The sequence below is a fragment of the Tursiops truncatus genome, chromosome X (genome assembly GCF_011762595.2).
Source record: "Tursiops truncatus isolate mTurTru1 chromosome X, mTurTru1.mat.Y, whole genome shotgun sequence".
Lineage (NCBI taxonomy): Eukaryota > Metazoa > Chordata > Mammalia > Artiodactyla > Delphinidae > Tursiops > Tursiops truncatus.
Window position 1 is genome coordinate 43977716 of NC_047055.1, and position 27966 is coordinate 44005681.

Consider the following 27966-nt stretch of genomic DNA (forward strand, 5'->3'; position numbering starts at 1 on the left):
TCTCCCATCTGAGGGTTGCCTTTTCATCTTGTTTATGGTTTCCTTTACTGTGCAAAAGCTTTTAAGTTTCATTAGGTCCCATTTGTTTATTTTTGTTTTTCTCTAGGAAGTGGGTCAAAAAGGATCTTGCTGTGATTTATGTCATAGAGTGTTCTGCCTGTGTTTTCCTCTAAGAGTTTCATAGTGTCTGGCCTTACATTAAGGCCTTTAATTGATTTTTTTTTTTTTTTTTGCGGTACGTGGGCCTCTCACTGTTGTGGCCTCTCCCATTACGGAGCACAGGCTCCGGACGCACAGGCACAGTGGCCATGGCTCACGGCACGGGCCCAGCCGCTCCACGGCATGTGGGATCTTCCTGGACCTGGGCACGAACCTATGTCACCTGCATCGGCAGGCAGACTCTTAACCATTGCACCACTAGGGAAGCCCGGTCTTTAATTGATTTTGAGTTTATTTTTATGTATGGTGTTAGGGAGTGTTCTAATTTCATTCTTTTACTTGTAGCTGTCCAGTTTTCCCAGCATCACTTATTGAAGAGGCTGTCTTTTCTCCATTGTATATTCCTGCCTCCTTTATTAAAGATAAGGTGACCATATGTGCGTGGGTTTATCTCTGGGCTTTCTATCCTGTTCCATTGATCTATATTTCTCTTTTTGTGCCAGTACCATACTGTCTTGATTACTGTAGCTTTGTAGTATAGTCCGAAGTCAGGGAGCCTGATTCCTCCAGCTCCATTTTTCTTTCTCAAGATTGCTTTGGCTATTCGCGGTCTTTTGTGTTTCTATACAAATTGTGAAAACTCTTGTTCTAGTTCTATGAAAAATGCCATTGGTAGTTTTATAGGGATTTCATTGAATCTTTAGATTAGTTTCGGTAGTATACTCATTTTCACAATGTTGATTCTTCCAGTCCAAGAACATGGTATATCACCCCATCTGTTTGTGTCATCTTTAATTTCTTTCACCAGTGTCTTAATAGTTTTCTGCATACAGATCTTTTGTCTCCTTAGGTAGGTTTATTCCTAGGCATTTTATTCTTTTTGTTGCAGTGGTAAATGGGAGTGTTTCCTTAATTTCTCTATCAGATTATTTATCATTAGTGTATAGGAATGCAAGAGATTTATGTGCATTAATTTTGTATCCTGCTACTTTACCAAATTCATTGATTAGCTCTAGTAGTTTTCTGGTAGCATCTTCAGGATTCCATGTATACTATCATATCATCTGAAAACAGTGACAGCTTTACTTCTTCTTTTCTGATTTGGACTCCTTTTCATTCTTTTTCTTCTCTGATTCCTGTGGCTAAAACTTCCGAAACTATGTTGAATAATAGTGGTGAGAGTGGACAACCTTGTCTTGTTCCTGATCTTAGAGGAAATGGTTTCAGTTTTTCACCACTGAGAATGATGTTGGCTGTGGGTTTGTCATATGTAGCCTTTATGAAGTTCAGGTAAGTTCCGTCTGTGCCTACTTTCTGGAGGGTTTTTATCATAAGTGGGTGTTGAATTTTGTTGAAAGCTTTTCCTGCATGTATTGAGATGATCATATGGTTTTTCTCCTTCAGTTTGTTAATGTGGTTTATCACATAGATTGATTTGTGTATATTGAAGAATCCTTGCATTCTTGGAATAAACCCCACTTGATCATGGTGTATGATCCTTTTAATGTGCTGTTGGATTCTGTTTGCTAGTATTTTGTTGAGGATTTTTGCATCTATGTTCATCAGTGATATTGGTCTGTAGTTTTCTTTCTTTGTGACATCCTTGTCTGGTTTTGGTATCAGGGTGATGGTGGCCTCATAGAATGAGTTTGGGAGTGTTCCTCCCTTTGCTATATTTTGAAAGAGCTTAAGGAGGATAGGTGTTAGGTCTTCTCTAAACGTTTGATAGAATTCCCCTGTGAAGCCATCTAGTCCTGGGCTTTTGTTTATTGCAAGATTTTTAATCACTGTTTCAATTTCAGTGCCTGTGATTGTTCTGTTTATATTTTCCATTTCTTCCTGGTTCAGTCTCAGCAGGTTGTGCTTTTCTAAGAATGTGTCCATTTCTTCCAGGTTGTTCATTTTATTGGCATACAGTTGCTTGTAGTAATCTCTCATGATCCTTTGTATTTCTGCAGTGTCAGTTGTTATTTCTCCTTTTTCATTTCTAATTCTGTTTATTTGAGTCTTCTCCCATTTTTTCTTGAAGAGCCTGGCTAATGGCCGAACTTTGGGTTTTTTTGTTCTTCTCTCTCTAATTGCTTTAGGTGTAAGGTTAGGTTGTTTATTTGAGATGTTTCTTGTTTCTTGAAGTAGGATTTTATTGCTATAAACTTCTCTCTTATAACTAATTTTGCTGCATCACATAGGTTTAGGGTCGTCATGTTTTCATTGTCATTTGTTGCTAGGTATTATTTGATTTCCTCTTTGATTTCTTCAGTGATCTCTTGGTTATTTAGTAGTGTATGGTTTAGCCTCCCTGTGTTTGTATTTTTTACAGATTTTTTCCTGTAATTTATATCTAGTCTCATAGCGTTGTGGTTGGAAAAGATACTTGATACAATTTCAATTTTCTTAAATTTACCAAGGGTTGATTTGTGACCCAAGATCTGATCTATCCAGGAGAATGTTCCATGAGCACTTGAGAAGGAAGTGTATTCTGTCGTTTTTGGATGGAATATCCTATAAATATCAATTAAGTCCATCTTGTTTAGTGCATCATTTAAAGCTTGTACTTTCTTACCTATTTTCATTTTGGATGATCTATCCATTGGTGAAAGTAGGGTGTTGAAGTCCCCTACTATGATTGTGTTACTGTCGATTTCCCCTTTTATGGCTGTTAGCATTTGGCTTATGTATTGAGGTTATCCTATGTTGAGTGCATAAATATTTACAATTTTTATATCTTATTCTTGGATTTATCCCTTGATCACTATGTAGTGTCTTTCTTTGTCTCTTGTAATAGTCTTTATTTTAAAGTCTATTTTGTCTAATATGAGAATTGCTACTTCAGCTTTAATTTGATTTCCATTTGCATGGAATATCTTTTTCTATACCCTACTGTCAGTCTGTATGAGTCCCTAGGTCTGAAGTGGGTCTTTTGTAGACAGCATGTATATGGGTCTTGTTTTTATATCCATTCAGCCAGTCTGTGTCCTTTGGTTGGAGCATTTAATCCATTTACATTTAAGGTAGTTATCGATATGTATGTTCCTATTACCATTTTCTTAATTATTTTGAGTTTGTTATTGTAGGTCTTTACCTTCTCTTGTGTTTCTTGCCTAAAGAAGTTCCTTTAGCATTTGTTGTAAAGCCGGTTTGGTGGTGCTGAATTCTCTTAGCTTTTGCTGCTCTCTAAAGGTTTTAATTTCTCCATTGAATCTGAATGAGATCCTTCCTGGGTAGAGTAATGTTGGTTGTAGGTTTTTCTCTTTCATCACTTTAAATATGTCCTGCCACTCTCTTCTGGGTTGAAGATTTTCTGGTGAAAGATTAGCTGTTAATCTTATGGGGATTCCCTTGTATGTTATTTGTTGTTTTTCCCTTGCTGCTTTTAATATTTTTTCTTTGTATTTAATTTTTGATAGTTTGATTAATGTGTCTTGGCTTGTTTCTTGGATTTTTCCTGTATGGGACTCTCTGCGCTTCCTGGACTTGATTGACTATTTTCTTTCCCGTATTAAGGACGTTTTCATCTATAATCTGTTCAGATATTTTCCCAGTCCCTTTCTTTTTCTCTTCTTCTTCTGGGACCCCTATAATTCTAATGTTGGTGCGTTTAATGTTGTCCCAGAGGTCTCTGAGACTGTCCTCAGTTCTTTTCATTCATTTTTCTTTATTCTGCTCTGCAGTAGATACTTCCACTATTTTATCTTCCAGGTCACTTATCCATTCTTCTGCCTAGTTATTCTGCTATTGATTCCTTCTAGAGAATTTTAAATTTCATTTATTGTGTTGTTCATCATTGTTTGGTTTTTAATTCTTGTAAGTGTTTGGTCTGGTGTTTTTTTTTTTTTTGCGGTACGTGGGTCTCTCGGTGTTGTGGCCTCTCCCGTTGCAGAGCACAGGCTCCGCACATGCAGGCTCAGCAGCCATGGCTCACGGGCCTAGCCGCTCCGCGGCATGTGGTACCCTCCCAGACCGGGCACGAACCCGCATCCCCTTCATCGGCAGGCGGACTCTCAACCACTGCAGCACTAGGGAACCCCTGTCTGGTGGGTTTTTACCTTGCTCCTTCATCTGCTGTGTGTTTCTCTGTCTTCTCATTTTGCTTAACTTACTGTGTTTGGGGTCTCCTATTTGCAGGCTGCAGGTTCGTAGTTCCTGTTGCTTTTGGTGTCTGCCGCCAGTAAGTAAGGTTGGTTCAGTGGGGTGTATAGGGTTCTGGTGGAGGGGAGTGGTGCCTGTGTTCTGGTGGATGAGACTGGATCTTGTCTTTCTGGTATGCAGGAGCGCATCCGGTGGTGTGTTTTGGGGTGTCTTTGACCTTATAATGATTTTAGTCAGCCTCTCTGCTTATGCGTGGGGTTGTGTTCCTGTCTTGCTAGTTGTTTGGCATAGGTTGTCCAGCACTGTAGCTTGCTGGTCATTGAGTGGAGCTGTGTCTTAGCATTGAGGTGGTGATCTCTGGGACAGCTTTTGCCATTTGATATTACATGGAGCTGGGAGGTCTCTGGTGGACCAGTGTCCTGAACTCGGCTCTCCCACTTCAGAGGCATAGGCCCGACACCTGACTGGAGCACCAAGACCCTGTCAGCCACACGGTTCAGAAGAAAAGGGAGAAAAAAAACAAACAAAAAAATAATAAGATAAAATAAAGTTATTAAAATAAAAAAATTATGAAAAACTAAAAAGTAGTAAAAAAAAAAAGAAAGAAAGAAGAGAGCAACCAAACCAAAAAACAAATCCACCAATGATAAGAATCGCTAAAAACTATATTAAAAAAAAAAAAAGAAATGGACAGAACCCTGGGACAAATGGTAAAAGCAAAGCTATACAGACAAAATCACACAAGGAAGCATACACATGCACACTCACAAAAAGATAAAAAGGAGAAAAGAATATTTATCTATATAAAAAAAGAGGAAGAGAGCAATCAAATCAATAAACAAACCTTCCAGTGATAATAAACTTTAAATACTAAACTACGATCAACATAAAACCAGAAAGAAATTAGATGCAGAAAGCAAACCCCAAGTCTACAGTTGCTCCCAAAGTCCACCACCTCAATTTTGGGATGATTCATCTATTCAGGTATTCCAGAGTTGCAGGGTACATCAAGTTGATTGTGGAGATTTAATCCGCTGCTCCTGAGGCTGCTGGGAGAAATTTCCCTTTCTCTTCTTTGTTTGCACAGCTCCTGGGGTTCACCTTTGGATTTGGCCCCACCTCTGCATGTAGGTCACCTGAGCGCGTTTGCTGTTCGGTCAGACAGGATGGGGTTAAAGGAGCAGCTGATTAGGGGGCTCTGGCTCACTCAGGCTGGGGGGATGGAGGGGTACGGAATGTGGGGCAAGCCTGTGGCAGCAGAGGCCAGCATGACGTTGCAACACCCTGAGGCATGCTGTGCGTTCTCTGTAGGGAGTTTTTTAAAATTACAGATTCTATTTCACTTCTAGTGATCAGTTTGGTGGGCTTTATGTTTCTAGAAAGTTGTCTGTTTCTTCTAGGTTGTCAAGTTTGTTGTCATAAAATTGTTCATAGTTTTATGTTTTTTTTTGTATTTCTGCAGTATTGGTTGAGATTTCTCCTTTTTCATTTGTGATTTTGTTTATTTGGGTTCTCTCTCTTTTCTTCTTGGTGAGCCTGGCCAGAGGTTTGTCAATTTTGTTTACCCTTTCAAAGAACCAGCTCTTGGTTTTATTTACTTTTTCTATTGTCTTTTAAAATCTGTTTCTTGTTTATTTCCTTCCTGATCTTTATTACTTCCTTCCTTCTGCTAACTTCAGGTTTTGTTTGTTCTTTTTTTCTAATTTCTTTAGGTGGTATGTTAGGTTGTTTATTTTCCTTGTTTTTTTAGGAAGACCTGTATTGCTATGAACTTCCCTCTAAGAACTGCTATTGCTGCATCCCATAGATTTTGTATGGTTGTGTTTTCATTTGTTGTTTTCTCAAAGTATTTTTTAATTTCCGTTTTGATTTCCTTGTTGACCCATTGGTTTTTTAGTAGCATGTTGTTTAGTCTCCGTGTAATCATTTTTCTGTCATTTCTTTTCCTGTGGTTTATTTCTAGTTTCATGCCATTGTGGTCAGAGAAGATTCTTGAAATAATTTCTATACTCTTAAATTTGTTGAGGTTAGTTTTGTGCCCTAGTATGTGGTCAATCCTAGACAATGTTCCATGTGCAGTTGAAAAGAATGTGTATTCTGGGTTTTTTTTAGATGTAATATCCTGAAAATATCAGTTAAGTCTAACTGTTCTATTGTATCATTTAGGATCTCTCTTGCCTTACTGATTTTTTGTCTAGAAGATCTGCCCATTGATGTGAGTGTGGTGTTAAAGTTTCCTACTATTATTATATTCCCGTCAGTTTCTCCCTTAATGTCTGTTAGTGTTTGTTTTATGTGTTTGGGTTCTCCTGTATTAGGTGCATGTATGTTGATAAGTGTAAAATTCTCTTCTTGTATTGATCCTTTTACCATTATATAGTGTCCTTCTTTATCTTTCTTTATGGCCTTTGTTTAAAAGTCTGTTTTGTCTGATATGAGTATTGCAACTCCTGCTTTCTTGTCATTTCCATTTACATGAAATAACTTTTTCCATCCCCTCACTTTCAGCTTGTGTGTGTCCTTTGCCCTAAGGTGGGTCTCTTGTAGGCAGCATGTTGTAGGCTCTTGTTTTTTTTGTATCCAGGCTGCCACTCTATGTCTTTTGATTGGAGCATTCAGTCCATTGACATTTTAGGTAATTACAGATATGTATGTATTTATTGCCATTTAAAACCTTGTTTTCCAGTTGACTCTATGTTTCTTCTTTGTTCCTGTCTTTTTCTTTTTGTTTTTCTTGATGTTTTTCTTGGCTTGATAATTTCCTTTTATTTTATGCTTGTGTTCTCTTCTTTTTGTTTTTTGTGAATCTGTTGTATATTTTTGATTTGTGTTGCCCTGTTTTTCAAGTATGTTAACCTCTACCTATATTTGCTTGCTTTTGACTGATAGACATATAGGCTCAAACACATTCTGAAAAAAAAGAATCTACATTTTCTTACTCTCCTTCCCCACATTTTATGATTTTGATGTCCTCTTTTACATCTTTGTGTTTATCCTTTTGCTGTTCCTTGTGTTTATCATCGCTTGCACAAATAGGTTTTTTTTTCTCTTTTTGATCTGTATACTGGCTAATTTAAGTGATTTACTTTCCAATTGTGATTTCCTCCTTCCTATATCTTCTTGCTTCTTTTCAATTTAGTGAAGACCTTTCAATATTTCTTTTAGGATAGCTTTAGTATTGCTGTATTCTTTTAGTTTTTGCTTGTCTGAGAAATTCTTTATTTCTCCTCCCATTCTAAATGATAATCTTGCTGGGTAGAGCATTCTAGGTTGCAGATTTTTCTCTTTCAAGACTTTGAATATATTTTGCCATTCCCTCCTGTCCTGCAGCATTTCTGTAGAGAAATCAGCTGATAGCCTTATGGGGGTTCTCTTGTAATTAACTCTATTTTTCTCTTGCTGCCTTTAGAATCCTCTCTTTAACTTTTTCCATTTTATTATAATATGTCTTAGCGTAGGTCTCTTTGGGATCATCTTGTTTGGGACCCTCTACTTTTGTATCTGGATATCTGTTTCGTTCTTAGGTGTGGGAAGTTTTCAGCCATAATTTCTTCAAATACATTTCCTTTCTTTTTTCTTTTAAATTTAGTTATTTATTTATTTTTGGCTGCATTGGGTCTTTGTTGCTGCACGCAGACTTTCTCTAGTTGCAGCGAGCGGGGCTACTCTTCGTTGCGGTGCGTGGGATTCTCATTGTGGTGGCTTCTCTTGTTGTGGAGCATGGGCTCTAGGTGTGTGGGCTTCAGGAGTTGTGGCTTGCAGGCTCAGTAGTTGTGGTGCACGGGCTTGGTTGCTCCACGGCATGTGGGATCTTCCCAGACCAGGGCTCGAACCCGTGTCCCCTGCATTGGCAGGCGGATTCTTAACCACTGCACCACCAGGGAAGTCCCCTTCAAATACATTTTCAATCCCCTTTTCTCTTTCTTTTCCTTCTGGAATCTCCATTATGCATAGGTTGGCATGCTTTATATTATCCCGTAGTTCTCTTATATTGCTTTCACTTTTTTTCTTTTTCATTTGGCTTTCTGCCTGCTGTTTTGGTTGGGTAATTTCCATTATTCTATCTTCCAGATTACTTATTCTTTCCTCTGCATTATTCATTCTGCTGTTCGTTGCCTTTAGCTCAGCTTTTGTCTCGGCAAATGAATTTTCTAATTTTTCTTGGTTCCTCCTTATAGTATCTCGTTCCTTTTTATAGTAATCTGCATTTCTGTCAATAGCCTTTCTTAATTCCTTTAGTATTTTCATTATTTCCTATTTGAAATCCATGTCTATTAAACTGAAGTGGTCTGTTTCATTGTTTGTTCTTTCAGGACACTTTTCTTGGTCTTTTAACTGGGAATCGTTCCTCTGCTTCTTCATTTTGCTTGTATTTCTCTTACGCTGTGAGTTTAGGAGAAACAGTTATCTCTTGGAGGGCTATTTATATGCAGGAGTGTTCCTGCGTAGGTCGTTTGGGTTTAAAATTTTTTTGGTGTGAGGGCTGATTTTGGTTTGGTTGTTTGCCATCTCTTTCCTCAGTGTGTGTTGGCTGTGCATGCTCCAGGGGAGATGGCAGGGGTGGGGGGGCCGAGGTTGGTGACTGGTCACAGAACCCTTGGCAGTGGCGGGTCTTACGCACTCCCAGGGAAATGGGGGCAGTGGCTGGTGCCTGGTCATGGGACCCTTGGTGGCAGTGGGCTGCACACCTTCCTGGGGAGGTGGGGGCAGTGGTTGGCACTCAATCTTGGGACCCTTGATGGTGGCAGCAGTCTGTGCCCATCTCTGGGGTCTGAGACGGCAGTGGTGGCTCACACCCACCCCTGGAGCTTGTGTAGGCAGTGCCTTGCTGCTTGAGAGTGTGTGCTCGGAGAAAGAAGCTCCTATGGTGAGCTCACCCCTCTCCTAGCACACCCGCCAACAATGGCGCCTTGCCTCTCCGGCGGGCCCATGCTTATTCCTGTATTCCCATGCTTGTGGCACACCACATCTTAGCCCCCTCAGGCTGTCTCCACGCAGCCAACCCCAGTCCTCTCCCTGGATATGATCTCCGAAGCCCAAGGCTCAGCACCCAACCCCCACCTGCCCCAGCGGCTGAGCGTCTCAGGCTGGGGAGTGCCAGATGGTGGCACTGACCTTCTGTGCAGGTCTCTCTCCGCTTTGCCCTCCATAAACCAGTTGTGGCACTCTCCTCCAAGGCTCCGAAGCTCCCCATCTGTCCTGGCTTCATCTCCCCACCAGTGAGAGGACTTACCAGTGTGTGGAAACCTTTCCTCTTTTGCAGCTCCTTCCCAGGGGCACAGGTCCCATCCCTATTCCTTTCTTTCTTTTTTTTCTTTTGTCCTACCCCGTTACATGGAGATTTTCTTGCCCTTTTCGAAGTCTGAGGTCTTCTGCCAGCGTTCAGTAGATGTTCTGTGAGAATCGTTCCACATGTAGATGTATTTTTGATGTATTTGTGGGAGGAGGTGAGCTCCACTTCCTACTCCTCCTCCATCTTGATCCGATCCCCTGACCATACCAATTTTTTTTTTTTCTGTACGCGGGCCTCTCACTGTTGTGGCCTCTCCCATGCGGAGCACAGGCTCCAGAGGCACAGGCTCAGCAGCCATGGCTCATGGGCCCAGCCGCTCCGCTGACCATACCAATTTTTGATGAGGGTATAGAGCAACTGGAATTCTCATACAGTGCTGGTAGGAATGTACAATGGTGCAGCCACTTTGAAAAACAGTTTAGTAGTGTCTTAAGTTAAATGTGCACCTACCTGTGAGTCAGCCTTTAAATTTCTAGGTATTTACTCAAGAGAAGCAAAAAAATATGTCCTAGAAGATATACAGATTGCCAACAAACACATGAAAGAATGTTCAACATCATTAATCATTAGAGAAATGCAAATCAAAACTACAATGAGATATCACCTCACACCAGTCAGAATGGCCATCATCAAACAATCTAGAAACAATAAATGCTGGAGAGGGTGTGGAGAAAAGGGAACACTCCTGCACTGTTGGTGGGAATGTAAATTGATACAGCCACTATGGAGAACAGTATAGGGGTTCCTTAAAAAACTAAAAACAGAGCTACCATACGACCCAGCCATCCCACTACTGGGCATATACCCAGAGAAAACCATAATTCAAAAAGAGTCATGTACCAAAATGTTCATTGCAGCTCTATTTACAATAGCCAGGACATGGAAGCAACCTAAGTGTCCATCAACAGATGAATAGATAAAGAAGATGTGGCACATATATACAATGGAATATTTACTCAGCCATAAAAAAATGAAATTGTTATTTGTAGTGAGGTGGATGGACCTAGAGACTGTCATACAGAGTGAAGTAAGTCAGAAAGAGGAAAACAAATACCGTATGCTAACACATATATATGGAATCTAAAAAAAAAAAAAAAGGTTTTGAAGAACCTAGGGGCAGGACAGGAATAAAGACACAGATGTAGAGAATGGACTTCAGGACACGGGGAGGGAGAAGGGTAAGCTGGGACAAAGTGAGAGAGTGGCATGGACATATATACACTACCAAATGTAAAACCGATAGCTATTGGGAAGCAGCCACATAGCATAGGGAGGGCAGCTCGGTGCTTTGTGACCACCTAGAGGAGTGGGATAGGGAGGGTGGGAGGGAGGCACAAGAGGGAGGGTATATGGGGATATATGTATATGTATAGCTGATTCACTTTTTTATAAAGCAGAAACTAACACACCATTGTAAAGCAATTATACTCCAATAAAGGTGTTAAAAATGTATTAGAAAAAAAATAAAAGAATATGTCCATACAAAGACTTGTACATAAATGTTCATAGTGGCTTTATTTGTGATCACCAAAACCTAGAGACAACCCCAGTGTCTATCAACAGGTGAAGGGATAAACTGTGCTTTGTTTATACAGTGGAATACTACTCAGCAATGGAAGGGAATGGACCACTGATACATGCAACAACATGGATGAATCTCAAAATAATCATGCTGAGTGAAAGAAGCCAAACAAAAAAGAGGACATACTGTATGATTCTGTTTATGTAAAATTCTAGAAAAAGCAAGCTAAATTTCAGTGACAGCAGGTCAGCACTTACTTGGAGATGGGATGAGGAAGGAGAGATGGATTATGAAGGGGCACAAGGAAACTTTGGGGAGTGATAGATATGTTCGATAGCTTAATTGTGGTGATGGTTTCACCAGTGTATACATATGTCAAAACTCATCAAACTGCACACTTAAATATGTGCAGTTTATTTATGTCAGTTATAACTCAAGGTGCAAAAGGGAAAAAATGACAGAAAAATATAACATTGACATCTTTCCATGTCAGCACCAAGGGTCTGCCTCATTCTTTTTGCTCTCTGTATGGTGTTTCATTGTATGTATGTACTGTGATTTTATCCACACAGCCTTGGGTGGGTGACTCATCTGTTTTAGGTAATGAGGCCCCCCTTTTTCCTTTGCGGATAAGGATGGCTTTTATTTCCTGAACCTGATTAATACATCTGGCATCATTGGTCAGAATGTAATTTCTGAAGCCCATTGCTTCTGGCTGTCTATGACCTCTTGTCTCATTGGGCTCAGAAGACTCTTATTTATCCTAAACATGGAAACAGATTAAGTGGCCATAAATGATCTTTTCCATAAAATTATGGAGCCTCAGAGATAATCTAATTCAACCCCCTTATTTTTACAGAAAAGAAAGCAGGATAAGTGATTTACCTGAGATCATACAGATAGTTAGAGCCCAGGACTCCTGTCTCTTAGTCTATTTTTCTACTGCACAGATGTCAAATAATTGCTTTTTTGCCTTACGGTGGTTTGTATCAGCTTTGGATCAGTACGTATTAATCTTTGGGAAAAAATACAAGCAGAAACACTCTCCATGGGCCATTATTAAACTACCTCTCTAGAGGAATGGTTCTGCTTTAGGTTCTTTATTCTTTGCAGCAAATGGGGAAAAATAATAGTTCTAAAGTAAAAATGAAATCAAACTCCCTGCTGTGTCTTCACCTATAAAGCTAATGCATCTCTCAAGAAATGACCGCTGTTTCACCTCTGGCATGCCTTAGGATTTCCACCCCAGCTGTCTGTTTTCATAAAGCTATCTCAAACATCATGTTATGTTAACTTGGAAAGTTTAGTCTCTACTGCCTAAGACGTTATACATTTTGGTTACTTCATTCTTTGCTCATTTGTTATTAGTTCCTTCATTTATTTGATAAATGTCTATGAATGCCTACTATTTTCCAGGCACTGTTTTAGGCAGTGGGATACACTGGTGAAGACAACAAAGTCCCTTGCTTGAGGAGCTTAGATTGGGAGTGGGGGGCACAGACAATAAGGGAATAATCAAGTAAATATGTTGTATATCAGATGTTGACAAGCGCTATGGAGAAAAATGAAGTAGATTAAAGGGAGGGAGTGCCAGGAAAGCATATGTGTATATAAGCTGTTTTATCTAGGCCAGCAGGGGAAAAGTCTTAATAATATGATGACATTTGAGAGAAGACAGGAAGCAAAGAGGCACAAACCCTTAGAGTATCTGGGGGAAAGAGGTACTTTCTAGGCAGAGAAAGCAGCAGGTATAAAGACCCTAAGGTGAGTTTGTGTTTGGCACGTGTGAGTCATCTGGAACTGGTGAGCAAGTGGGGAGGGTAGGGGATAAAGACAGAGGTGAGGTGAGAAGCAGATCATGTAAGATATTGTTGGCACTTGTAAGGACTCTGTCTTTTACTCCGAGTGAGAAGGAGGGCTCTGAGTGACAGGATATTATTTTTTCTTTTTTTAAATTGGGGTAAAATTTACATAACATGAGATTAATCATTTTAACAGTTTTAAAGTATACAGTTGAGTAGCTTTTAGTACTTTCAGAATGTTGTGCAACCATCACCACTGTCTAATTTCAGAACATTTTCATCACTCCAAAAAGAAACCCCGTGCCCATTAAGCAGTCACTCTCCATTTCCCTCAGCCCCTAATGTGCTTTCTGTCTCTATGGATTTGCCTATTCTGGACATTTCCTGCAAATGGAATCATACAGAATATGGCCATTTGTGTTTGGCATTTCACTTAGCATAATATTTTCAAGGTTCATCCATGTTGTAGCATGTCTCAGAACTTCATTCTTTTTTATTGTCAATAATATTTCATTATATGGCTGTACCATATTTCCTTTATCTGTTCATCTGTTGATGGACATTTGGACTGTTTCCACCTGTTAGCTATTGTGAATAATGCTGCTATGAACATTTGTGTACAAGTTTTTGTGTGGACACGTGTTTTCAGTTCTGTATTGGGGAGATATATATGATTGATTGATGTTTGGCTGCATTGCGAGGCTTGCAGGATCTTAGTTCCCTGACCAGGGATTGACCCCAAGCCCCCAGCAGTGGAAGCGCAGAGTCCTAACCACTGGACCACCAGGGAATTCCCTGGATTTATATTTTAAAAACTCATTTTGGCTGCTGTGTTGAGGATAGATTGTATGAGGACAAGGGCAGAAGTAGGGAGTTCAGTTAAGAGGCTACTGCAACCATCCAGGAGCTAGGTGATGGTGGTTTAGACCAGAGTAATGGCAGTGGAGGGGGAGAGAACTGGTCATATTCTAGATATACTTTGAAGACAGAGCCAAGAGGATTTGCTAACACGTTGGATAGGTATTTTTTTTTTTTTTTTTTTTTTTTTTTTTTTTTTTTTTTTTTTTGCAGTACACGGGCCTCTCACTGTTGTGGCTTCTCCCGTTGCGGAGCACAGGCTCTGGATGCGCAGGCTCAGCGGCCATGGCTCGCGGGACTAGCCGCTCCGCGGCATGTGGGATCTTCCCGGACCGGGGCACGAACCCGTGTCCCCTGCATCGGCAGGCGGACCCTCAACCACTGCGCCACCAGGGAAGCCCCTGTTGGATAGGTATTTTGAGAGAACAAGCAGAGTCAAGGGTGATTCTTAAGATTTTTGACCTGAGAAATGAAAGGACAGAGTTGCCATTTGATGAAATTGAGGGAAGAGCAGGTTTGGGGGAGGATTAGGGCTTTGGTTTTGGACTTGCTGTGTTTGAGACATCCCAGCAGAGATGTCAAGTAGGATGTTGGAAATAGAAGTCTGGCGTTTGAGTAAGAGAGAAATTTGGGAATTGTTAGTTTATAGAGCATATTTAAAGCCATGAGACTAGATGAGATCATTTAGGGGTAATTCTAGATAGTGAAGAGAAGCAGCCCAAGGAATAAGCATGGGCACAATCCAAAGATTAGAGGTCTAGGAGGTGAGGAGAGACCAGCAAAGGAGATTGAGAAGGAGCAGCCAGTGAGGTCAGAGGACCAGGAGAGTGTGGGATCCTGGAGGCCAAGTGAAATTACTTGAGACACTTCAGGAAGAATGATTTTTTTTTCCTTTTCTTGTTCTCACAAATTCCTTGAGGTAAGGGGTCCAGGAAATGTGTCCTTCCCTTTAGAGATGAGAACTGCTGTTTTGAGTGCCCAGGGTCATCCTTCATTAAGCTGAAAAGGAATTCTGGTCTTCTGAATAATATCTTCAAAGCATACTGCTTATTTATGTATACACTTTATGCCCCACTGAGGGCATTTAGTCAAAAATTCAGTCAAAAAATAATTGAGTGCCCACTCTATGCTAGTCTTTCTTCTAGGCATTGGGAACGCAGCAGTGAACAGAATATGTGGTCACTGATCTCCTGGAACTTACTCTAATGGAGGAGAAAGACATTAAACAAATCATTTGTTTAAATTATTGAACAAATTAAGTAATTTATATAAAAGACATAAAAAGTTACACATATGATGACTGCTACCAAGGCATCAGGGTGCTTTAGGAGCATATTAGGAAGGTTACTAATCCAGACTTGGGGTGGGGGCATGGTCAGAGATCTCCAGGAACTGACATATAAGGAGAGACCAGAAGAAGCAATAGATTTAGCCAGAAGTTTCAAGTAAACAAGAAAAATGGCAATTGTGGCCATCCCAGGCAGAGAAAAGAGGGAAGAAGAAGAGCTTTGGCACATTCAGGGAACCAAAAGAGCTTCATCATTCTGGAATGTAAAGTATAAGGAGAGGTGTAGGGTGAAAGATGAGTCTGCAGACGTGAGCAGGGGTCAACTCATAAGGATTTTCTTGCCATGCTAAGGAGTTTGAACTCAATCCCAAGAGCAATGGGGAACCACTGAGCAGTTTTAAAAGCATACTCAGCTCTTAGAAAGATCACTTAGGCTACCATTGTGAAAGGTTGGAAGGAAGCCTGCCTCCCGGCAAGAGAGCCCACTTCCTTTATGTGTTGGCTCTTGGTTTTTATTCTAGTGTTCCATTTGAAGTCCCCAAGCTGAAAAGTGGAAAGAGTGCCCTGGAGGCTGAGAGTGAGAGTGTGGATAGCTACATGGCTGACTCGGATAGCACGTCCAGGTGAGATGCCCCCAGTCCCTGCTGCTTTGCTCAGCCGAGCTCCCATTTTGTTCTCTAGCGCCAGTGTGCGGGAATCCACTGCCTTCAGTGTTCCTGACTTCTGTCCTCAGCAAGGCGAATGAAGTATTTTCTCTGACGTTGCCACAAGTCTTCCAGTAGCACTTCTACTGTTGGCTCTGAGCACAGCCTTCTGGAACATGCTAACTTCCACAGGCTGCTGCACCTTGGAGGAGTCTTCCTGGACCAGCAGCAACGGATGCTGCTATCCCTTAGGCTTGGGGGTTTGAGTGTTTGTGTTTGTACAGAGTTGCTTATCTAATCATCTGCATTCCTTCAAAGTAAATCAGATGTGAAGTTTACCTTCTGGATTTGGTTATTGCAATGGCCTCAAGCCAGTGGCTCTCTTTCCATAGAGCTTGGGTCCCTAGACAAAAGGGGAAGGGGAGAAGGTGATTTTATTATAGCTTCTGTATCTGCCTCCAGGAGAGACTCTCTGGATAAATCTGGCCTCTTTCCAGAATGGAAGAAGATGTCTGCCCCCAAATCTCAAGTAGAAAAGGTAAGCTTTATTTATTGGTTGGTCGATCTCTGTCTCTCTTTTGTCTGTCTTTGTCTGTGTATGTCTCTCTCTCTTTCTTTTACCTTCCTCAGGAAGAATTTAAATCAAGAGTTCAAACAAATTTTAGTTCAGATTCCCTTGGGAGCATTTTCTAAAGTTTTGGTTGAAACATGTGAGAAAATAGGTTTTGTACAATTTCCTAGGATTAAGTCCTAAGAGTAATCTTTCCTTTAAGTTTGTCATAGTTTAGTGAAAATCTGGGCCTTCTTCCTTACTCCACTCTTCCACCTAGTCAACTGTCTTTTTCCATTTCCTTGCCCTTACCTCTTCCTAGGAAGCTCAGCCTGGGGGTCAAAATGTGGTATCTGTGGACGAGGGTGAAATGATATTCAAGAAGAACACCAGAAAAATCCTCAGGCCTTCAGGTAGCTGGTTTCCCTTCATGGCCTTTTGAGATTGAAGTTCTGAGTACTTGGTGGGTTATTCGTACGGAGAAGAGTAGGTTTCTTTTGATTTGGTTTTCGGCCTTCCACTCAGAGTACACTAAATCTGTGATTGATCTTCGCCCGGAAGATGTGGGGCATGAAAGTGGCTCCTTGGGAGACAGAAGCAAATCTGTCCCAGGTCTCAGTGTGGATATGGTAAGTACTCTTGTATTTCACTTGGTCACTATATGAAATTTTATATATCTAAAGTTGACTTTACTGCCTGATACTCTCAATTCACCTGTTTCTTTAGGAAAAGGTAACATGAATCTTGATTTCCCCCTCAATTTCTTTTTTTTTCAGTATCCCCCTCAATTTCTAAAGTAAATCTAGTTGCTGAATTGCTTGAAGAAAAAGACTATCTTTCACTGTCTCTTTTATTTTCTAAACATTGCTTGATATATGGTTGGGGGCTCAAATAAATACTTATCTTGAATATAATGTAAAGAGATGGCTGGGTTGGGGCAGTCAAATGAGAAAGAGATATTCTTATCTTATTATTTTGTGATTTGAGAAGGGTAGTTGGAATATAGTTTGGAAGCCTGAAATGGGGAAACAAAGATAAGTATGTATGTGTGCATATGACACCTCAGAGCTTATCAACAATTATGGCCCCTACTAAAGGAAGGATATTCATCTTTGAACTTTTTCTTATTTTTATTAACTCTGAATCTATATTTATTTTTCAAGGAAGAGGAAGAGGAAGAAGAAGAAGACATTGACCACCTGGTGAAGTTGCATCGTCAGAAGCTAGCCAGAAGCAGCATGCGAAGTGGCTCTTCCATGGTAAGTTCTATTAGTTCTGTGGTATGGACATGTTGGGATACCAGGAAGGATGGAAGTGCCTCCCTAGAGCAGGATCAGGACCTGGGGAAATTCTCCTAGTCACTCTTTCTAGGTAAGTGAGATGCATTTGTTTGCTCCTTTCCTCAGTTTAGACCATAGTTGCTTAGTGCACAGTTAGGTGGCTTTCTCAGCCTCTGCCCTGGAGATTCTTACATCAGGTAGTTAGAGCTAGAGATGTTCATCATAGCCTTGTGAACAGTAACCCATAACTTCTCCCTTAAAAAGGTACCCAGGGGCTTCCCTGGTGGCGCAGTGGTTGAGAATCCACCTGCCAATGCAGGGGACACGGGTTCGTGCCCCGGTCCAGGAGGATCCCACATGCCGCGGAGTGGCTGGGCCCGTGAGCCATGGCCGCTGGGCCTGCGCGTCCGGGGCCTGTGCTCCGCAACGGGAGAGGCCACAACAGTGAGAGGCCCACATACCGCAAAAAAAAAAAAAAAAAAAAAAAGGTACCCAGGCCATGAAGTGAGCAAGATCAGGTTTCTTCATCAGAGCATGTACCAAGTCTCACATTCAAGGGCAGTGAGTGCCATGAGAAGGGCCTTGGCAGGGTTAATTGGCATCAGGATATGATTAAGGAACAACAGCATCAATCAGAATCATGAAGTTAAAGGGACATTTAAGAATCAGGGCCTAGTTCTGTCATAAGTGTGAAGATTGATATTTAGGGGAAACAGAATCAGAAAGCAGAGTGATTAGATGGTCCCACTCACACATAAGAAGAGAACAGTGGGCTTGCAGAGTCAATTATTACCTGAGAGGAAGGTATCTTTTCACCTCTGTTGGGATTTTCCCCCCAATTCTGATGCAATCACTTTTCTCTGTAGGTCTTGACAGACATAAGGTGGATAAAAGAAATGCACAGATAATTAAGGCCCCTTGTTTTAATTAGTAACTGACCCCTTCTAGCCAGCATTGTAGCATATATAACATACATCAAAATTGGACTGAGCTGCGTCTTACCTCTACTCCTTGCCCACCTTCTGGGGCAGTTGAAAATTAACAATAAAATGTGTAAAAAGAGGGGAGAAGAGCAGCTCGGAGCCTAGGTGAGCCATGAGCTGATTGATGAAACTGAGCAGTTGTGCGTGTGCCCTTAGCTGTCTCTTATACTCTGGGTACAAGACGACTGGCAGTACTGGCTGGTTGGTTGCAGGGGGCTTTTGTTTTCTTCAGTGACTATGGCTTTCTCATGAGGGAAAATGTTAGCAATGTGGCGGGGGGAGTGTGCCTTCGCCAGATGTTTGTGGGTGCTTTATCTTTTTTTGTTTGGTTGGTTTTTTGTTTTGTTTTGTTTTGTTTTTTGCCACGCCACACGGCATATAGGATCTTAGTTCTCCCACCAGGGATTGAACCTGTGCCCTCTGCATTGAAAGCACAGAGTCTTAACCACTGGACCACCAGGGAAGTCCCTGTTTGTTCTTTTCTTCCAGTTTTATTGAGATATAACTGACATAAAGCACTGTGTAAGTTTAAGGTATACAGCATAATGATTTGACTTACATATATCATGAAAAGGTTACTGCAATAAGTTTAGTGAACATCCATCATCTTATATAGATACAAAATTAAAGAAATAGAAAAAATTTTTTTCCTTGTGTTGAGGACTCTTAGTATTTACTCTCTTAACAACTTCCATATATAACACACAGCAGTGATAATTATATTTATCATGTTACGCATTATATCCCTAGTACTTATTTATCCTATAACTGGAAGTTCATACCTTTTGACCACTTTCATACAATTCCTTCTCCCCTGACCCCTTGCCTCTTATAACCACAAATCTGATCTCTTTTTCTGAGTTTTGTTTGTTTGTTTGTGTTTGAAGTATAATTGACCTACAACACTATGTTAGTTCCTGTTACACAACATAATGATTCGATATTTATGTAAATTTCAAAACCATCACCATGGTAAGTCTAGTTACCATCTGCCATGTGGGTGCTTTATCTTCAGAGTACGATTGGCAGCATGATGAGCATTTATAGCGAAGCTGGCGATTTCGGGAACATCTTTGTGACTGGCAAGATTTCCTTTTCCCTGAAGTATGAGCAGCAAACACAGGCTCTGGTCATTCACGTGAAGGAGTGCCACCATCTGGCCTATGCTGACGAAGCCAAGAAGCGCTCGAACCCGTGAGTGCTTCTGGACCCTGCGCGGTGCTTGGAGATGATCAGACCCCAGCATCTCTCTGGGCACCCTTGAATCGAGGCTCTCACTTCCTAGGCAGACAGGGAGGTGTGATTGAGAGTGCTTAGGGGAGATGTGGGAAAAGGACCAGGATTGGGAAAATGCAAGAATGGCAGGTCTAAGAGGACTCGATGTAACATTTTCATTTCATCATGGCATATGTATATGGAGAGGAAGAAAATAAGGAATGCGCTTCCAAAAAGACAGCAAATTACTCAGTATTCTCCTTGGTTTTTAGATATGTGAAGACTTATCTTTTGCCTGACAAATCCCGCCAAGGAAAAAGAAAAACCAGCATCAAGCGGGACACCATTAATCCGCTATATGATGAGATCCTCAAAGTAAGTATCTAGAGCCCGAGAGGGTATGAGAATTTGATCTGTCTTGTGTGCTAAGCTGTAGCTATTCCTCTGCTATGTGGGTGGTCGACATGGTTTTCAGTGGCCATGTCTGTGTTTGAGGATATACTATGGGCATCTGTTCATGTCCTGACCTCCCAGAGAAGAGAGCAAAGCTGATCTGACTTTCTTGGATTATTGTGAAGTTGGAGGTCCACATGGCCACAAATCTCATTTTAAAGAGTCATTTGCGATCAGGAGTCTCCCTGGCAGTTCTTTTTGAATATTCCAGTGTTCTCTCCCCCACTGAAGGAAAAATTAATATTCCAGGTCCTCCAATGGAATATGGTAGGTTTTTGTGAAACGGGGTAAGTGGAGGCTTTGAGGGAGGAAACTCAAAGTGCTTAGGGACTAAAGTGATTTGATATTCAAGACTATGGACTTTGAGCATGGTTGCTCAGATTTTGGAGTAATCTTTTTCTGAGGAATTACCGTGAACTAATCATCTTGGGCTTCTTCTTTCCTTTCACAGTATGAGATCCCAGAATCTCTCCTGTCCCAGAGGACTTTGCAGTTCTCGGTTTGGCATCATGGTCGTTTTGGCAGAAACACTTTCCTTGGAGAGGCAGAGGTCCAGATGGATTCCTGGAAGCTTGATAAGAAACTGGATCATTGCCTACCTTTACATGGAAAGGTAGTCTGCTTTAACAACTCCTTACAGAGTTTGGATCTGAGGTAGAATTGCCTGCAGTGACTTCTGCTGGGACAGTTTTGAATGCAGTCTGTGGAGTTCTAGCACACCCTGCTGGGGATACTGAGTTTAACAGTAATTTCAGATGCCATGGTTTTCCTTTGAAGTCTTTCTTATGTGTGCCAAGCTTTGCCTCCTGATCTTCCAGAGTCTGGGCGTATCCTAACATCCTAACTTGTACCTCTTCTCCAAGCTAACTTTTTGGGTGTATCCTAATCTGCACTGGTTTTCCAAACTACCCTTTTCACTAAAGAAGTGGGAAGTAAAGCAATTCACGGAGTTGCAATTGCTGTGCTCTTGGTCACACAAGCCAGGGACAGTTTTACTTTGGAGATGGCATCTCGGGTGAGAGTGTGGCAGTGTGCATAATAGTACCTGGGATCTGAGTGCAGACCTGGATTTGAATCCAGGCCCTGTGATTTACCAGCTAGGTAAATCACCTAAATTAAAGGTAACTTACAGGACTTCCCTGGTGGTCCAGTGGGTAAGACTCCACGCTCCCAATTCATGGGGCCTGGGTTCGATCCTGGTCGGGGAACTAGATCCCACATGCATGCCGCAACTAAGAGGTTACCTGCTGCAACTGAGAGTCCACATGCCGCAACAATGAGCCTGCATGTCACAACTAAAAGATCCCACATGCCGCAACTAAAAGATCCCACATGCCTCAGTGAAGATCCCAAGTGCCACAACTAAGATCCAGTGCAGCCTAAATAAATAAATAAATATTTAAGAAATAAAAGAAAAAGATAACTTAGGTAAGTCACCTAACTTCGGTGGGCCTTAGTTCCTTCACCTATAAAGTGGAAATGATAATAATATTGTTCTTCTGCAGGATCATATACAGAATACCAATCAGTGCCTGGCACATAAAAGACATTCAATAGGTTACTGTCACTCTGGTTAAGATGAAATGCTAAAACAGAGTTAGGACTTCTTGATTATCAGAACTGTTCAATGGCAAGGTTCTTCTGTAAAACTTTTTTTACACTAGCATTTTCAATGCTAAAAATAGTACATGTTACATAGAATGCCTTTGGAAAGATGGACATGAAACTAGTAGTAGTGACTGCCTCTAGGAAGAGAGACTGAGGTGGGAAGGTTTAGTTTTCTCTATATGCCCTTTTATAACATTTGAACTTTTTATCAGGTCTACGTATATTGCTTATCAAGAACATTAAGAATAAAAAGATTTATGTGCACGATTCAAAATTAAAACAACATGGAAGTGTATAAAAAGAAAAATAGGTTATTTCCATTCCATAGAAATACTACTGTTATCAACTACTTGGATATCTTTATAGAAATTTTGTATTAAGCAGCACAGATATATATACATATGGATTTACATTTTTCCTTTTTACACAAATGGGCTCTTATCATTGTGTATATATATCTTGACTTTTCATTTAACAATGTGTCATTTACCATGGACATTTTTCTATGCCATCACTTACAGATTTATCTCATTTTAACTGCTGGATAGTATTCTTCATGTACCTATATTATAATTTATTTACAATCCCCCCACCAATGGGTATTTAAATTGTTTGCCTCTTTTTTTGCTATTAAAACTATGCTATAATATATCTTGATCCTCTTTTGTGAGTGTAACTGTAGGAGAAGTTTCTGGTGGTAAAATTGCTGAGTCAAAGGAAATGTACATCCAGTATTTTGATAGCTACTTCCCTCCAAAAAATAGTAACAATATTAAAAATGTCCCTAGGAAAGCAGTTATCACCAAACTATAGCATATTATTAGAAATTTAGAATTTCTGAAGCATTTGGCATATAAGATATTCTCTCTGGGGCCTACAGTTGATATAATTATATTGGAAATGTCACTGTAAGCCATCATGAGCTACTGCCAATAAAAAAATGTCTTACATAAAAAGAAAAACCTGCACTAAAATGGAGCTGTTTGCTCTTTGCAATTATTTTGAGCCAGAATGAAAATATGCTACTGAAACAAATACGCCAATTATGCCAATTTCCAGCTAAGGCTAAACTCCAACTTTTCAGAGTCCACTAAAGTTCACAATCTAGAGACTAATAAATTGTGTAGACATTTTATAAACAACAAAAAGACCACTCCAGTACTACATATCTATTTTAACTGAAAACATTCTACATTTATTGTCTCTGATTTTTCTTTTTTTGCCCTAGTGATCCGTTTGCTCCCATTCAGTTTTCTCTTCCTGGCATCCACCTCCCTGTTCTTCTGTGTCTCTCCCATACACTACACTTCTGTGCATTCTGGGTATGTGGTACATTTTTCCAAACCAGTGGGGATTATACCTTCCTTGCATTGCCATGCTCAGAGTTGAGGCCTTAGGTTAGAGGAGCCCCAGTGAACACGGGCAGTGAAAGAGCACCTCTGATCTGCACCAGCTCATGCTCTGGGTACCAAGGCATAAGGGACAGAGCCATGCTGAGAGAGCCAGTAGAGTGAAGCAGTCCTGCTGCCCACGGCCACTTGCTGCTCATCCCACATATCCACTCATTCACTCTTGCATTCATTCAGGAAATATTTGTGGAGCATCTACTATGTGCCAGGTACATTGCTAAGTGTTGGGCATACTAGGATGAACAACAACAAAAAGGCTTGATTCCTGTCCTCCTGGCATTTAGATTCTAGTGGTAGATGCAGTCATTAATCAAAAGTAACCTAAACAAATGTAAAATTAAAAATTGTGGCATATTCAAATCCTTGTAACAGAGTTTCACCTAGCCCTCAAATCTTTGCAAGCTCTCTTTTAAAAAAGACTTTTTATCTTTGAAAATCATACAAGTGATACATGCCATTCTCATTAAAAAGACACTATCGATATAGACAGAGTAAAAAGTGAAAGCCCTCTTTCCTTTCCCCATTCTACTCCCCTCCTTAGAAGATACAGGTGTTATGTCTGTATGCTTCTGGGTTTTTCTATGCAGTGTAGTATAGTGCTTAAAACCATGGATTCTGGGACCAGTCTGTCTGAATTTGAATCCTGGCTCTGCCAATTACTGGGTGACCTTGGGCAAGTTACTTAACTTCTCTGTTCCTCTGTTTCATAATCTGTAAAATGGGGATAATTGTACTCATGTCATAGGGACTATCTTGAGGATTAAACAAAATGATATAATTAAAATACTATAACAGTACCTGGCACATAGTAAGTACTATATGAGTGATAATGATAATAATCATTATTTACATACATATATATTTACATATACAAATATGAATGTATTTTAATATAAGTGGGATGCTTTTTCTGCATCTTGCCCTGTTGACTTAACAGTACATCTTGGATATCTTTCTATATGTCAGTGTGTAGAGATTCACTGCATCCTTTTTGATGATTGCACACCATATGCCATACAATGGCATTAAAATCACTCATTTAACCTTTCCTGTATTGATTGACATTTAGGTTGTTTCCACTTTGGGGCTATCACTAACAATGTTGGTAGCAAGATTCTTTGTCATGGTGTCAGTCCCCTGTCAGTTTGTATGGCAACTTTGCTGGCAGACCTTTGAGGGTATTTGGAATCTAGTAATGGTATCCCCAAAGTAGCAAAATAGTAGGCATTGCGGAAGACTCTTTGTTAGTTCTTCCTCAGCTCCTTCGGAAGAAACTGCCTTAGAATCCTGTGGCTGCCATGGCCTAGGGATCGTGGATGGTATTCATAAGGAGAAGGATCCTTTTACGCTGTGAAACTGTTCTTGGGGGTAATTTTAGAATCTCCTCAGCGAGAGGTCTCAACAACTCCTGAACCGCCCAGCTTGACCTATTGGGTTTCCCTGTGTTTCAGATCAGTGCTGAGTCCTCGACTGGCTTGCCGTCACACAAAGGCGAGTTGGTGGTATCACTGAAATACATCCCAGCCTCCAAACTCCCTGTTGGAGGTGACCGGAAGAAGAGTGAGTTTTCTTTGGGGCCCTGGATTTAGCTCTTAGTTTTCTGCACAAGATCTGTGCGAGGTGGTGCTGGCTAGTGGCTAGCACTATTGGAGAGACCAGATTACGATGCACACTGGATCATTTTCTAGGGAAGATTCCTTTACTAAGTAAGCCATTTCTGTTTTTCAACCAGAAGGGAATGCCTTAAGAGTTGGATTCCCTTTTTTGTTTTTATGTTGTTGTTTTGTTTTGTTTTTGATGCCATTAAACTAACTTGGTCTTGGTCCAGCTCTGACAGGCTACTAAGAGGTCAGAACAGAACAGAAGCTTCAGGACTGAGAGAGGGTGGTTGGAAAGGGTGGTGTATAAGTATAAGGGACAGGAAGTTGAAGGCTGAGGAAGAGTAAATCAACACACCAGGCATAGTGACTGTGGATATGTAGGTGAATAAGATACTATATTTGCCCTCCCTTGCACAGTTTATTTTAGAAAGTAATATAGTCATCTGCTAAAAGAACACAGATAAGGCAGTGATGAATTCTGTCTGGTTATATTTGGGAGAATTTTAAAGAGGAAGTAATGATGATACTGGACTTAAGACTTTACCAGGAAGAAAAAGAAGAGGATGGGGTGAGAAGAGCATTTCCAGAAGAGGAGATAGCATGAGCAAAGGTTTGAAAAAGGCATGGTAAATGGGGGGTTGTATGTAAGTGTGAGGCAGTGAACTTCTTAGTTGAGTGGGGCTAGAATTATGGTATATAGATGTGGAAGTAGGGCTGGAATTGTTGATGAGGCTGCAGCCTAGCTGAAAAGGGCCATGAATGTAATGGTAAGGAGTTGAACTTGACACTTTGGCAATGGGAAGCCAAGTTCTTAAAAAGTTACCTGCAGCAAAGTCTAATCTATAGGATTTGGGGAAGTCAGTGAGATTCCCAAGGAGGGTGTGCAGGATAGCTAGAGAAGAGAGGCAAGGATAGAACCAGAGGGAACACTTTAGAGAATGAAGATGGGAAGAGAAGCCAGTGAGGTGGAGGCTTATCAGGGGAGAGCAATGCCGGGAGAGAGCTTGAAGAAGGGAGCGGGTGTTGTCAACAGTATTGAAATACCACTGGCATGTCGGGCCCAATGAGAAGACACAGCTTATCGGCATTAGATTACATTTTCAGTGGATCAGTGGAAGCAGATGCCAGATTTCACTAGAAACTAGGTTGAGTGAATGAGGCAAAGAAGTAGAGGCAGTGAGTGTGGACTCTTTTTTTCCAGGATAATTGATGGTGAAAGAAAGGAGAGCCAGGGAGGACAGCTTGAATAGGAGATAAGGTTGAAGGGAAATTTACTTTTAAAAGGATTTTTTAAAGCCAGAGGTGAGATTAGCATATATTTAGACTGAGAGGATGGGACCAGTAGAGAATGAGATATTAAAAATGGGAGGTGGGGGTTGAAATTGATGATGCCTGATGAGTCTTGTTGACATGGGGATGGGATCCAGAACACAAGTGGTGGAGTTCCCTTTTTTCAATCATTCAGCAAACATCAGGAAACTTTATTTCTCTATGCCTCAATTTTCTCATCTGTAAAATGAGGAGAATGATGGTATATATCTCATATGGTTGTTTTGAGGAATAAATGCTTAATGTTGAATCAGGCACATAGCCAGTTTTCAATAAGCCTTTGTTGCTATTGTTATGACTTGAGCACCTATTTCTCGCTGTTAGGCGCTGTGCTAGGCACTGAGAATACAAGACAGGTGTGGTCCACTTATCATGGAAGTTGCTGTCTTCAGGAACAAGGAGAGGAAGTGCTATGTAGATAAAGCTTGAGAGAAATGTGGAGGTGTCAGAACTCACTTGCTATGTCTGACATCCCTTCCAGGTACAGGTGGGGAAGGGGGAGAGCTCCAGGTATGGATCAAAGAAGCCAAGAATCTGACAGCTGCCAAATCAGGAGGGACTTCAGACAGCTTTGTGAAGGGGTGAGTCCCTGGACCAGCACCAAACTAACCAGTTTCAGGACATGAGAGTTAAGAGAGGAACCCAATTTAACCTTTCTCTGTAGATATTATCCCTGTGTGTCCTGCCACCTCCAGCAACCAACTTGTTCCTGAAATTAGGTAATGGCACAACCTCCGCTACCACGTTTCCACTGGTCTGAGCTCAGTTTGGGCTGGGCTGTAGTGTTGATTTCCAAAAAGGAGGGTGGTAGACAGTTAGGTCTGACTTTTCCTTTGTTATAGATTTATGCTCTTAATTAATCCTGAATAAAAATCTGTGTTCCCTGACTGTCAAGACCTGGGGACTCAGGACTTTGTTCCCCACAATATTTAAGCAATGGCAGCTTTCCCCAAGTTACAGCTCAACCTACTGACTTAAGTTCTCTAGCAAATCATGTCTGGCTGTGCCTATGCTTATTACTGTTGTTTTTATTAAACAGGACTTTTCCCAATAGAAGTGGAACCAAATATTCAAAACCTATTTTTGATGGCATATAGACAATAGCTCCCTAATAATATTGTATTAATTTTCTCTCCAGGTAAAAGGAATTGAATCGGGTGAATGATCTAGTGGAGGTGGTAGGAACTATGCTTCAGCAGATTCAGAGGAGGGAGAGTGTGTCCTCGGATCTGAGTGTTGACTCAACTTCCTGGGCTAGACCTGTGGGAGGGGAAAGGGAAATTTAGATAGATATTGCCAGGTTTGAGTAGGTTGTTGATTCCTCCGCACCCTCTGCCAGATACCTCCTTCCCATGAGGAACAAGGCCAGTAAGCGTAAAACTCCTGTGATGAAGAAGACCCTGAATCCCCACTACAACCATACATTTGTCTACAATGGTGTGAGACTGGAAGATCTCCAACACATGTGCCTGGAACTGACTGTGTGGGACCGGGAGCCCCTGGCCAGCAATGACTTCCTGGGCGGGGTCAGGCTGGGTGTTGGCACTGGTGAGAACCTCTCCCCCACCCTCACTGTCTTCAAGGCCTCTTAGATATTTCATTCTGAATAGACCCATCACCCTCCCTACACAGCTCCACTATGTCAGGAGTTGTCTTCTTTCAGTTAACATTCAGCCAGTGTTTACTGAGGACCTATTATGTGCAGGGCTGAGGGGAGGCTGAGCTCCTGCACTTTCATGTGTACAGGTAAATGGGACCCTGATTTCCAGGAATGCCATCATCTTCCCACCAAAAACATATAAAAACCTACATATATCTGTACCTCTGATTTCCACCTTCCATCCTGTTACATGAAAGAGGGGTCCTTCCTAGCAAGGGCCAAG

The 27966-nt window shown here is 41.1% G+C and overlaps 1 protein-coding gene across 21 annotated transcripts in view; it reads left to right on the forward strand.

The window, feature by feature from the left end:
• SYTL4 (synaptotagmin like 4) overlaps positions 1–27966 on the forward strand; it is a 203744-nt gene that overhangs the window by 137081 nt on the left and 38697 nt on the right. For 17 of the 21 annotated variants that reach the window (XM_073799499.1, XM_073799503.1, XM_073799489.1 and 14 more), the window contains 11 exons: positions 15533–15634; positions 16118–16193; positions 16528–16618; positions 16731–16834; positions 17369–17464; positions 19484–19662; positions 19956–20058; positions 20588–20749; positions 24605–24713; positions 26565–26664; positions 27423–27631. In XM_073799499.1, coding sequence (XP_073655600.1) covers positions 15533–15634; positions 16118–16193; positions 16528–16618; positions 16731–16834; positions 17369–17464; positions 19484–19662; positions 19956–20058; positions 20588–20749; positions 24605–24713; positions 26565–26664; positions 27423–27631 — 1331 coding nt within the window. Of the gene's footprint in view, positions 1–15532; positions 15635–16117; positions 16194–16527; positions 16619–16730; positions 16835–17368; positions 17465–19483; positions 19663–19955; positions 20059–20587; positions 20750–24604; positions 24714–26564; positions 26665–26747; positions 27632–27966 lie in introns of those variants that run through there. The other 4 variants (XM_073799506.1, XM_073799505.1, XM_073799502.1 and 1 more) reach the window with 4 other exon arrangements.